The 11,848-nt window shown below is 37.1% G+C and overlaps 1 protein-coding gene across 1 annotated transcript; it reads right to left on the bottom strand.

Moving 5' to 3' along the window:
• Positions 1-4,077: 4,077 nt before the first annotated feature.
• On the bottom strand, positions 4,078-11,375 carry LOC144021843 (transmembrane emp24 domain-containing protein 1-like). The gene is made up of 4 exons (XM_077526038.1): positions 10,900-11,375; positions 7,539-7,636; positions 5,412-5,595; positions 4,078-4,351 (listed from the first exon to the last, which is right to left on the bottom strand). The coding sequence occupies exons 1-4, from the start codon at positions 11,071-11,073 to the stop codon at positions 4,148-4,150; spliced, it is 660 nt and encodes a 219-aa protein (XP_077382164.1). The 5' UTR covers positions 11,074-11,375; the 3' UTR covers positions 4,078-4,147.
• Positions 11,376-11,848: the final 473 nt, after the last annotated feature.

The raw sequence follows: 11,848 nt of genomic DNA, 5'->3' as shown, positions 1-11,848 counted from the left end.
CTTCCCGGCCAAACATAACTGCTTCACCACTGTTGCATGCATTCTCAATTTGTTGATTTTTAGGAATAGCTTTGTTTCCTTTCCAGACAAATTGACATCAATTCCTTTGCATTATGCATGTTATTGAGATCTTTTGGATGAGCTGATTTTGTCGGACAGGTTCCATTTAAACAGTTTCTTGATTGAACAGGTGATAATCAGGCTTGGATGTTGTTAGTGAAAGCCACATATTCAGGATTTAAGAAGTGGGCAAGTACTTTTCACATAGGGCCATTTTTTTTCCCCCTAAATCATTATTTAAAAACTGCATTTTATGTTTACTTGGTTTATCTTTGATATCTACATTTGTGGGTGGCATGGTGAATGAGTGGTTAGCACGTCCGCCTCCCAGTGCTGGGGACTCGGGTTCAAGTCCCAGCTCCAGCCTTCCTGGGTGGAGTTTGCATGTTCTCCCCGTGCCTGCGTGGGTCTTCTCCGGGTACTCCGGTCTCCTCCCACATTCCAAAGACAATTGACCCTTGGTGTGCTTGTGAGTGTGAGTGGTTGTTCGTCTCTGTGTGTCCTGCCATTGGCTGTCAAACCAGTCCAGGGTGTCCCCCGCCTACTGCCCAGAGCCAGCTGAGATAGGCTCCAGCACCCCTTGTGAGGAATGAGTGGTCAATAAAAAGGATGGATGGATGGATTTGCATTTGTTTGATGATCTTAAACACTGACATGGCGCAACAGCAAAGAAGTATGATTTTGAGAAGAGGACAAATACTTCTTCACAGTACTGTTTAACCATAGATACGTGCGTTTACTTACAGTGATTCCCACTATATCGCAGTTCCTGTACCACGGTCTGCTATGACTGAATTTTATTGAAATGCCCACCGAGAGGCAATCTTTAGCATATTTTTTCCAGATTAAATTTTGTTTTGATTAAATTCAATTATTTAAAACAACAACCTACATTGTGACGTCGCATGCATTTGTTGTCATTGAAGCGTGTGCATGACATAACTCGAAGGTCACAGTTAGGTACACCTGCAACATCTAATGAGATCCAATATATGAGCTGTTGAAAAAAAAAAAAAAAGAAAAAAGACACTTTGGTCTAGTTAAATACGTTACGAAAACATTATATAACCTTTAGGTAAGAATTTCATTTGTTTCGTGACCGTTGTCATATCAATATATGTCAAATCACGTTTGCACTTTGAAATGAATAAAAATGCCATTAATCATTTCCAGTTTACCCAAGAAAAATAGTACTCTGTAATATTGTAATTGCTAAAAAAGGTCATTATTATCTGTAGAACAGAATTTAAAGCTTCCCTATGTAACAATTTGGCCAAAAATATCTTTACAATAGCATTTTTATTTTTATTTTTATTTTTTTACCATTTATGACTGAACGATATTGTAATTAGTAGATTAATACCTTAGCTGTTCACAATGGGAACTCCTGCAAGCCTCTGGCCAATAGTTTTCAGACTGGATTCGGGTTCAAATGATCCACCTTCTGTCTGTGAATGTGATGTCATATGCGCATTGTGTACGGGAAGAACGGAGTACGCTGTTTCAATTTTCAGCATGGCAGTAGCTATTTGAAATTCAATTTCCTGCATTGCAATTATTATGAACAAACTTAATAGCTGTCATGAACATGCTATGCTACTCATTAGCCTGACTACGCAAGTGTACCTAAGGCACGTGAATGGATTTATATCCACATCAGCTGCCTACAATGAGTATCATGAGTCATTTACGCACAGATAAGAGGTGTGAAATGAAAGTTTGTTATTAAAGCCCCCTCTGTAGTCGAGGAATAACCCCTCAGTGTGCCTAATGACAACTCAAAACAATAACAATGAAAGCGCTCCTTGCTCCGCCCACCGCACGGCGGCCTCATCGGAGCTCATTAGTCATCATTCCTGCCCAAGACGCATACTTTCCACTCTCGCTGAATCTTGCCGAGCGTCAAACCTCAACTGTCAAATTAAAGACTTTTCCAACTGTAGGCTTCATCAAAACCGCTTACTCAGCTCAAAGCAAGTGAGCATGGGAAGTTTTTCTGTTAAATAATCATGTAGTCTACATTAGACTATTAGCAATGTTGAACATGTCATTTTTAGTGGACAATTCAACAAACCACCAATTTGCTTGCTATATTTTAGTTTTTTTTTTTCTTTCCTTAAAAATGTTCAGGTATGACGTAGGGACACACACGCACACACATCACCACTTTTCTTATAATTAAATATTTCTTTCTGTATAATGATTTTTTAATACATTACACTTTTTCCCATATCGTGTTGACTTGTATTGACAATTCCGGCATTTCTTTTAATTCCACAATGCAATGCTTCATTTCCATTACATTTGGCATTGCCTGTGACTAGCATAATATTGTAATAGTCAACCAACATTTTATCACATTTTCAAATCAAAATAATCCTCATAAATCAAATTATAACGATCCAAAGTCCAATGCTTGACTTTTAACTATTAGCTGTTTGATTTTCTGCGTCCTATGGGGGCGGGAAATTATAAGCGTCATGCTTCTTCCTGCCAGCCCTTTTTCTTTTCGGTTATTACATGTTGAAATTGTATGATGAAATGTTTGATTGTCACAATGCTGTCCGAAAGGGAAAATGAACAAATAAATCAAATCAAATCAAATCAAACCAGTGGAGAGCGTTGTTTCACTGGGGAAAAATGCTGCATTCAATGAAAGTGGGAAATAGGAATGATACCACCCGGATTCTGTCAGTACCGACCTCAAAGAAAGGCAAATGTAAATACAAGACATATGTTCACGTGACACAACGTGATATGGAATGACTACGTTAACCAGAACAACAGAGAATGTATCCGAATCAGCCATTTTTGTTTTTGTTTTGTTTTGCTTTTTTAATTTGCCTCAAACGCTTTGAGGGCGAGATGGGAAGAATTCTGCTTCAGAACCTCTCGAAAGCAGCATAAGACCGCCATTCTGACTTGTGTCGGAATTTCGTAAGTGCCAATTCAATTACGTATACAGTAGTTGAGTTTTTTCCCCCCATAATATTTATTATTGTAAAAGTTTTTGTGTAACATTTAATGCCATCTAGTGGTGAACTAATAGAAAGACCGACGACTGACTGAGCGAGCGAGCAGACCGCTGAGCAAGAGAATTAAGTGGCTGTGTGATCGGCGCAACCTATAATTGACCTACAGCAAACCACGCCCTCAAACAGTCAAGGTCCGTGCAGCATGTCTCCATTGATTTCCAATGTCAAATCAAATCTGCCATAAAATCCTGCCCAAAAAGTTCCAACAAGCCTTGGACCTCCAACAAGCAAAATGATGAAGCGATGTGCAAATCGCTTGTGCCTCGATTGTTGTGAAGTCATATTTTAAAATTAGGATCCTTCCACTGCATACTGTAGACCTTTTTGCCCCCTCTGGAAGGTATTGCGCTTGCTCCAAAAACATTCAGTGACATGCTCTGGTAGTCCATTTCCATTGTAATAGTCCAGAAAAATATTGGACCTGGTTCTATAAAACATTATATAAAACAATGCATGTTGGTGACGTTATTTTGCATATTATTGAAATCAATAGTTTTGTTGTTGTTGTTGTTGAATGAATTAATTATTAGTTCACCACTAGACGACGTAAAATAATACACACCGTCTCATTAACTCATTAACTAACTTTAATGTCTTATAATTGTGACTTTTTTTCTCACAATATTTATTTACTTCTCATGCAATTTTGTGTTTTCCTTTTCCCCCTCTCATTACTACTTATTCTCTTATTAGATTTTTGTCTTTAAAATGTTGACTTTATTGAAGCCGAATGTTGCTTTCCCCACATATTGACTTTGTCCTTTATATTAATATTATTATTATTATTATTATTAATATTAATAAATTTGAGTCTTTTAATTACATTAGTTATTTTCCCAGACAATAATTCTCATAAAAATACAAAATTTCATTCAATAAAATTCCATCTTATTTAATATGTAGTTTTTATTTTTTGCAACACAAAAAAAGTGGCTTTGAGATACAAGAAGCTCAGGGACCAAATTCACCTTAGGTGAAGGTATTCAAACAAACTTTTTATTGGCCAGCAGCCGACGCTGTCCAGCCAGATGAGCCGCAAGGCTCAGGACCGTCTAGCTCTCCGGAAAGAGCGACTCCAGAATGCGAACCTGAGAGACGGCAACGACCAGGACCAGCACCATGCTGACGCACGACCAGAAGCTGACCCTCCACAGGTTATTGTCCTGCAGGTGCTGGTCTCTGGTGTCGAAGGTCCTCAGCATGAGTTGGATCACACGGCCCCTCTGGATCTGCTGGTGCAACTTGTCCAGTCGGGCCTGTGAGTATGGATGTAACGATAGCCAAATGTCACAATACGATATTATCACGATATGAAGCTCACAATATGATAATTATCACAATATTGTGGGGAGGTTGGCAATATTTAAAAAAGGTCACAATATTGTCAAAAAAAAATAAAAAAAATAAGAAAATGAGCTCATACTAAAAAAAGCACAATATTGTGCTTTTGTACATAACATCAATGTTATTATTATTATTGTTATTATTATTATTATCATTATTATTATTATTATTATTAATATTTATTAGTAGTAGTAGTATTGTTTCATTATTATTAAAGTTATGTTGTTAATCCACGCACACATTGAGTTCCTCCACATATTACGTTCGCCTTCATCTGTCAAGTAGTGTAGATTTTAAACATAAAAGGGCCAAAACATCCCTAATGAAAATTAAATTGCACTAAAAAACTAGCCACCAGAGGGTGCTAGAACTGCACAAATGGAAATCAACCTTTTTTTTAACAGGTGTGCTGCTTTTAAATATCGTGAACATGACGACGACGATATTGTGGCAATTTTAATATAACGATATCACAATATTGCATTTATCGTTACATCCCTACCTGTGGGAGGCCACAACAACAAAAGAATCACTGAATGAATTCTGTCAACTTTTTTGAATGCATTTATTAGGTACACTTCAGTTGTATTTAATGTAAAATTCCAACACGTTTGCGTCAGAGGCCAATTTGGACATCCATAGCACGGCGCCACCAATTTGGACTTTTCTACAATTAAAGGTTTTGATTTATTTATTTAGTCAAATAATGTAGACAAAAATACATAATGTCATGCAATAAAATTATACCTTATTTCCATTGTGGTAGTATTATTTTTCCAAATTTTTTCAGGGTGGCTCCTTTATATGCTGCGTTATAAATTATATTATAGTATAATGTACAGTACAGTAATGCAACCATCAGAATGTTTTATCCATATAATTATTATCCTAGGTTAGACTGCGACTTTATATATTGGCAAGCTGTTTTTCCAGCGTGCCAACACTTTTGATGGCATTTGACGTGTCACTAACCTTAAAGTCCTGCAGCTTGAACTCAAATGTGTCGTTTGTGGCAATGTCTGCCGCTAAGTCCGTCTCTTCAGTTGTGTTGTTGAGACTGCTAATGAGCAACGTGAAGAACAACATCTTCTCTTTGATCTTACTGAAACTGTTGTCGAAGCACAGTTGGTAATCCCCTTGAACCGTGGACTCCAACCTACAAAGACACACACGCATATTATATTATATTAAATAAAAATTATGAATATTTTATAGTGGTATTGATGTTCTCCCCAGCCCTGTTTTATTGATGGAAAGTCAGTACTGTGCGTGCTCGATTGCTCTGTGCTCGTATCCTGGTCCATATGGTCATTCCTCACTCCTCAGTTAGCCACATTAGCCTGCTAGCATTGGTCACAAGCCATTCGCGGCACTTACTAGAGTGCATAAGGGCTATCTAACGTGTGAAATGTAGCTCCTTGAAAAGTTACTTGTGGTGGAGGGTGTGGAAATTACATTTGTACGTGGTCTATTTATTTATTTATTTATTTATTTATTTATTTATTTATTTATTTATTTTACTTTCTTGTTTTTTGGAAAGTATGATTTTAAAAATGTTTTGAAAGATCTTAATCATAGTCAAAGGACAAAGACCATACTTTTTTACCCAGGATTTAAAAGCATTTACACTTTATTTGTATGCTTTGAATCTTTATTCATTCATTTCACTGGGCTCCAAAAATAAAAAATACAAAATTTTGTTTTTCCAGCTGAATTAGGATCATTTTCCACTGCTGAATCCAAAAATGACATCCATTTTTCTCAACCAAGTCAGTTTTTTATGCTCATTTGAAATTTTGTAAAACCCAATCTTGTAAATAAATTGATTACATTTTGGGGCCATTTTCAGGTGATTTTCATTAATGCTTCTCATCAACAAAAAAAAAAATGTTTGAGGAGAAAAAAAAAAATCTAATTAAATGCTTCAAACTTCCTTTTTCTGTAAATTGTGCAATAGAGCTTTGATAAAGTAAATCTGAATTGAACATTACATCATTATTTTTGCACAATTGAGGGAATGAACTTCTGCTTTTTCGAACCTCTCAAATGCTCAGCAGCAGTCCGCAGCAGGAATGTCTCTCTTCAGAGTCCAACAGTAATCAGCCGTCATGACTCATGACTGCATCCCTGGTCTCCATCTCTTTTATGTCCTGAGAATCTCTCCCCTTGCTCATCACCCATTGATCCCAGATTCTCAGGAAAGCGATCCATATGTGAGAATAAGTCGGCTCGTGCATTTTGATGTAACCAATCAGAGCTCAGCTTGTGAATGTCACATGACCAAACCTAGAAAACAGGTGAGCTGTGATTGGTTACCTGAGCCCTTGTGATGTCATTTTCAGTCGACAGCAAGTTGCAAAATGTGTTTTTAAAGGTACTAATTGTACGTGAAAAATAATGAAAGTTTCACGTTAATTATAGAAAAAATATAAACTTTTTATTGCTATAATGGGCTAAATAAGTGAAGTATCCCTTTAAGGACCGAGATTGCCCATTCCTGATGTAGAATGTCAGGTTTATTTTTGCAAGATCCTCTGGTTGAAACCATTTGATTTACTTGTAATAGAAAACAAATAGTTATAAGTTGCCGCATGCAAAATCTTCAGAATTTGTTTATTGTAAGAAATGAGTAAGAATTTGACAACATCCATCCATCCATCCATTTTTTTGACCGCTTACTCCTCCAGGGTTGCAGGGGGTGCTGGCGCCTATCTCAGCTGGCTCTGGGCAATAGGCGGGGGACACCCTGGACTGGTTGCCAGCCAGTCGCAGAATTTGACATCATATGACGTGAAAATACCGTAAATATAAACAAAAATGTCAAAAAAAAAGAAAGAAAAAAGATTTGACTTGACAGAGCAAAACAATGTGATTTTTGGATTTGGCACATCAAAATCATTCTAATTTAGCCGTATAAAATTCAACAATAAATTAGTTGTTGACCAGTGAGTCACTCTGATATTAAAGGATACCAGCAAATCAGGGGACTTACTACTACTACTTACTAAATGTTGAGGGGTGAGCACAATATCCATGAATTCTTTGTTATGAGAGACAAATCATTTTTTGGTGTGTTTGAGTTGAGGGGTTGAAAGTTACGTGTGGATGGCGTGACTTTTCCTGCGGTCCTCAAACTCTCGGTGACCACTCGGTGAAATCATGGTGAAGCTCACATCCAGATTTGACTGGCCGATCACCTGAAACACACACGCATGCACATTATACACACATACACATCATACATTCAACCCCCCAATATAATATGTTCTTGTGAGTCTCCATTTTTCTCCTCCTCTCATATAGGTTATATACAATAAGTCATAGTGCATATATATACCAATGCTTTGATTTTTTTCCCCCTCACAATATTGTCTCAGGTTAGTCTCATACAATTTAAAGTACCACTTTGTAGGGTTGACTTTTCTCATAAAATTGTGTTTTTCTTGTGAAATTTTGAATGATTTATTTTGTCATACAATTGCCACTTATTGTTCTATCAATCCATCCATCCATTTTCCTAACCGCTTACTCCTCACAAGGGTCGCAGGGAGTGCTGGAGCCTATCCCATCTGGCTTCGGGCAGTAGGCGGGGGACACCCTGAGCTGGTTGTCAGCCAATCGCAGGGCACTCTTACGATTTCATTTTTTGGAATAATTTTGTTTTTATCTAATAACACTACAATTTTATTTCCATATCATAAAAAAAGCTCAACAATAAAAATTCCAATTTTATAAAATGTGTACTGCACATTTTTGTTACAATATTCTGACTTTATTGCAACTTTAATCCATCCATCCATTTTCATGACCGCTTATTCCTCACAAGGGTTGCGGGGGGTGCTGGAGCCCATCTCAGCTGGCTCTGGGCAGTAGGTGGGGTTGCAACTTTAATATTAAGATTTAATTTTTATCAACAATATTACAGCTTGTAGTTAGTTATTGTCCTCTAAAATGTAATTTTCTGATAAAATGTTGACTTTGGATACAACAGTCCTGCTTCCTTTGTGATGCATAATTATGGCAGCTAATTATCAAGTGTCATCCTCATTGCTCAAGTGCAGTACAACTCGTTTTACGGCCCGAAAGCACCTATGCCGATGAGCATGACGTGGCTTGGCTCAGGTCCAAGCAGAAAGCTTGTAAAACTCCCACTCTTCCTGTCAAGAATGTCACTCTCAAACTCAACGTGTTCAAATCAAGTGGTAATTAAAAGTGACAGAAGCTAACAACAGTGATGTCAACAGCCACACCTTTCCACAGCAACAATGCAAGTTGAGGAACGGATGGAAAATATTTCACAATTTTATTGTTATCTTAGCAAGAAGATATTTTGCACCGCAAAAAATTGTCCAGTTGAATCTCAATATTGTTTTTTATTTTGGGGTCTAATTCCACTTTGGGCACTAGGTGGCAGCACACTGTTGTGTTTCAGACTATATATTTGGAAGAAGAGGAAAAGTGAAGTATTTCATACCCAGCCTAATTTTTGGAGAAGAGATTATGGACTGTCTTAGTCCTCTTCCATCCTGTGTTTTATGCCTACAGAAAGCAACCTACAGGGTATAGGCCACGATGGAGGACTGTTTACTGTATTACATAATTAAGTACAAATTATGTCAGTATGACAGAAAATTTTGACTTGGCAAGATAGTTAGGCTAAAAAAAAGCACAGATGTCTTAAGACTAGTGTACAGTATTTATAATACCTACAAGTTCACAACTCCAGAATATTGGTACAGTGCATTTTTTCATAACCAAGTAATCAATAAAAAGTCAATACAAATTCATATGTAAAAATTTCCTATTTAAATAATAATAATAATTAAAAAAAATACAAAAATGTTTGAAGAAATGCTTCGACACACAAACTGGCTATGAGGAAGAAATTTCTGTATATTTGACCTTGATTTAAGCTATTTCATCTTGGTTCGATTTTATTCTTTGCAATTGTATGTTTTAAACAAGGCGCTTACTTGGCGCAAACTTGACCGAGCCAGCTCCATGATGTTTGCAGTGAAAGAGCTCAAGTCCCGTACATTTGGGATGAACTAGAACTGAGTCACTAAGGACTCGAAGGTGCTATTGAAAGTGACAAAACTGGTCTGAATTCGATTTGGGAAGTCCATTCTTGCACTCGGCACTTTTCAGCTTAGAAGTCAGAACATCTGCATGTCAGTATAAGTGAATGTTATCTTTCGTGAATACTGATAAATTTGATGTTTGCACGGAGACCATTGTTGCACTAAACCAAAGGCCAGCATCCTCAAATACTCAGAGAAACATTTTGAGCATCTACCAGTGAAAAAGAAAAGTCCAGTGAGTTTTGAAGTCCAGTGAGAATAATACTGTATATTTTATTTTATTTTTTTAAATTTGATTTTATTTACTACTATGTATATAAAACTATAATGTATATATATGTATATATATATGTATATATATATATATATATGAAATTATTATTATTATTATTATTATTATTTTAAATAATGATTAATTTTAGTGTGTTTGAGTGTTCATTTTAGGTTATTTTGTGTTTTTTAAATTTGAGTATTAGTTTTAATTTTCTTGTATATATGGAGTATTTTATGAAATGACAGATTAAAAAAGTCCCTACGTATTGTATAATGAAGTCAAGTAAACGCCAATTCCCAAACAAGTTTCCTTCTCCCATATGACCATACAAGTATTACTGAAATAGATGTAGAATAAACCCCGTATAATGATATTAATTGATAAAGATGAAAACAAAGGACATTATTTTTGCTGTAATTATGGTTAGTTTTAGTCTGTAAATTTAATGTACTTTCAATTAGCTTTTGTTTTATTTTATTTCATTAACGTAAATGTTTTCTTCAATTTTAGCTTGCTATGTGGTTGGCCATTGTTTATGACAATAGTGTTGCTGCGGAGCGTGCAGTCACATGTCAACTTGACTGAAAAGGACTATTTGACATATCAATGTGAAATGTATTGTATGTTTTTAAAATAGAAGCCAATTATAATACTTATTTTACCTGGATAGTATCATATTTTTGCTCCCGAACCTCAACATATAGCACATCAGTGGTGTAGCCGTCACCTTCATTTTTTGCCATCTGTGAGGCACGTGATGTTCATAACATTAAAAGTTGTTTTTCTTCTCAAACTTTTCTTATATTTAACCATGAGGAAATCTTGACGCCAGGTGCCAAAGACTGAAGAATTGTACGTTTTAATTATAGCATTCTATTTGAATGTTACTAGCAATTATATTTACAATGAAATAGATATTTCAAACTTGGGAAATATTTCCTACTTTTAATACTACTTACTGTTTTTCTTCTGTTTGTTTGTTTTATAGCAGTAATAAATCTTAATACGACACTCTGAAATCACACTGTTTCAACTGAGAGCACAATGAAGGAAGCTAAAGCGCACAGAAAGCTGCGACAACAAGTGAGACAAGGAGGTACTGTACTCGGTATTCAAACTCCAGCTTGTTGTCCTTGTCTATGGTTTGGAAGAAGCACTCTTTGCTGCCGGCCGGTAGCAAGAAGGTAAACTCCATGTCTTCGCTGGCCGCTGACGACAAAGCCGGGGCCGCGTTCGTTGCCAGAAAGGTCACCAAAGCCAGCCAACACGTTCGCGCCATCGTCCAAATCGCAGTGATCGCGGAGACGTGACGCTCCCGTCGAAACCTGCTCGGCCTGCCCAGCTTGAGTCATTCTTGTTCGTTTGCCTGCAGCTAATTGATGAGCGTCATGCCATGTAGCAACACCAGATCGTCTGGATGGCCGTGCTACGCTGGTATCAGGGCAAAATGGCAAGCTTGGAAACGTTCATCCAAACATTACGCTGTGACACAGGGCCGTTTCTAGCATCATGGGGGCCCTAGGCAAGATTCTGTTTGGGGGGCCCCTAGTTTGCCAAACTACAATGAAGAGATTCATAACTCTTTAGATCAGAGTTGGTAAACTGCGGTCCTCGAGGGCCGGAGTCCTGCAAGTTTTATAAATTTCCCTACTCGAAGTGCAGCTGATTCCAATTAACTGGCTCGTTATCAAGCTTCTGCAGAGCTTGCTGATGAGCTTATCATGAATCAGCTGTGTTGAAGAAGGGAAATATCCAAAACCTGCAGGACTGCGGCCCTCGAGGACCGGATCTCGCCACCTGTGCCTTAGATGGTCTCCTAAGATAACACAATCTATTACATTTTATGAGCGAAACGGACTACAGTTAAAATTAAACATCTTAAGTTGACAGTTCTCTTTACGTCAATAAGTCAAACAGCTTTTGAGTGTTTAGAAAAGTGTTTAATTTAAATAAATCACCACAAAGGAGGCTGACCATGTAAGTATGTACATGAAGATGCTGCATCCTGGTCGGGAGAGCCTCCAGAGGAAAGTGGTGGTCCTGAGGCTTCCTGG

The sequence above is a fragment of the Festucalex cinctus genome, chromosome 1 (assembly GCF_051991245.1).
Source record: "Festucalex cinctus isolate MCC-2025b chromosome 1, RoL_Fcin_1.0, whole genome shotgun sequence".
NCBI lineage: Eukaryota > Metazoa > Chordata > Actinopteri > Syngnathiformes > Syngnathidae > Festucalex > Festucalex cinctus.
This window is presented reverse-complemented; position numbering and strand designations above follow the sequence as displayed.

Coding starts and splice junctions, on each gene's coding strand:
- LOC144021843 (XM_077526038.1), bottom strand. CDS start 11,073: ATGGCGCGAACGTGTTGGCTGGCTTTGGTGACCTTTCTGGCAACGAAC. Junction 5,596..7,538: donor AAAAGTCACGCCATCCACAC/GTAACTTTCAAC, acceptor GTGTCTTTGTAG/GTTGGAGTCCACGGTTCAAG. Junction 4,352..5,411: donor TCAAGCTGCAGGACTTTAAG/GTTAGTGACACG, acceptor CCATACTCACAG/GCCCGACTGGACAAGTTGCA.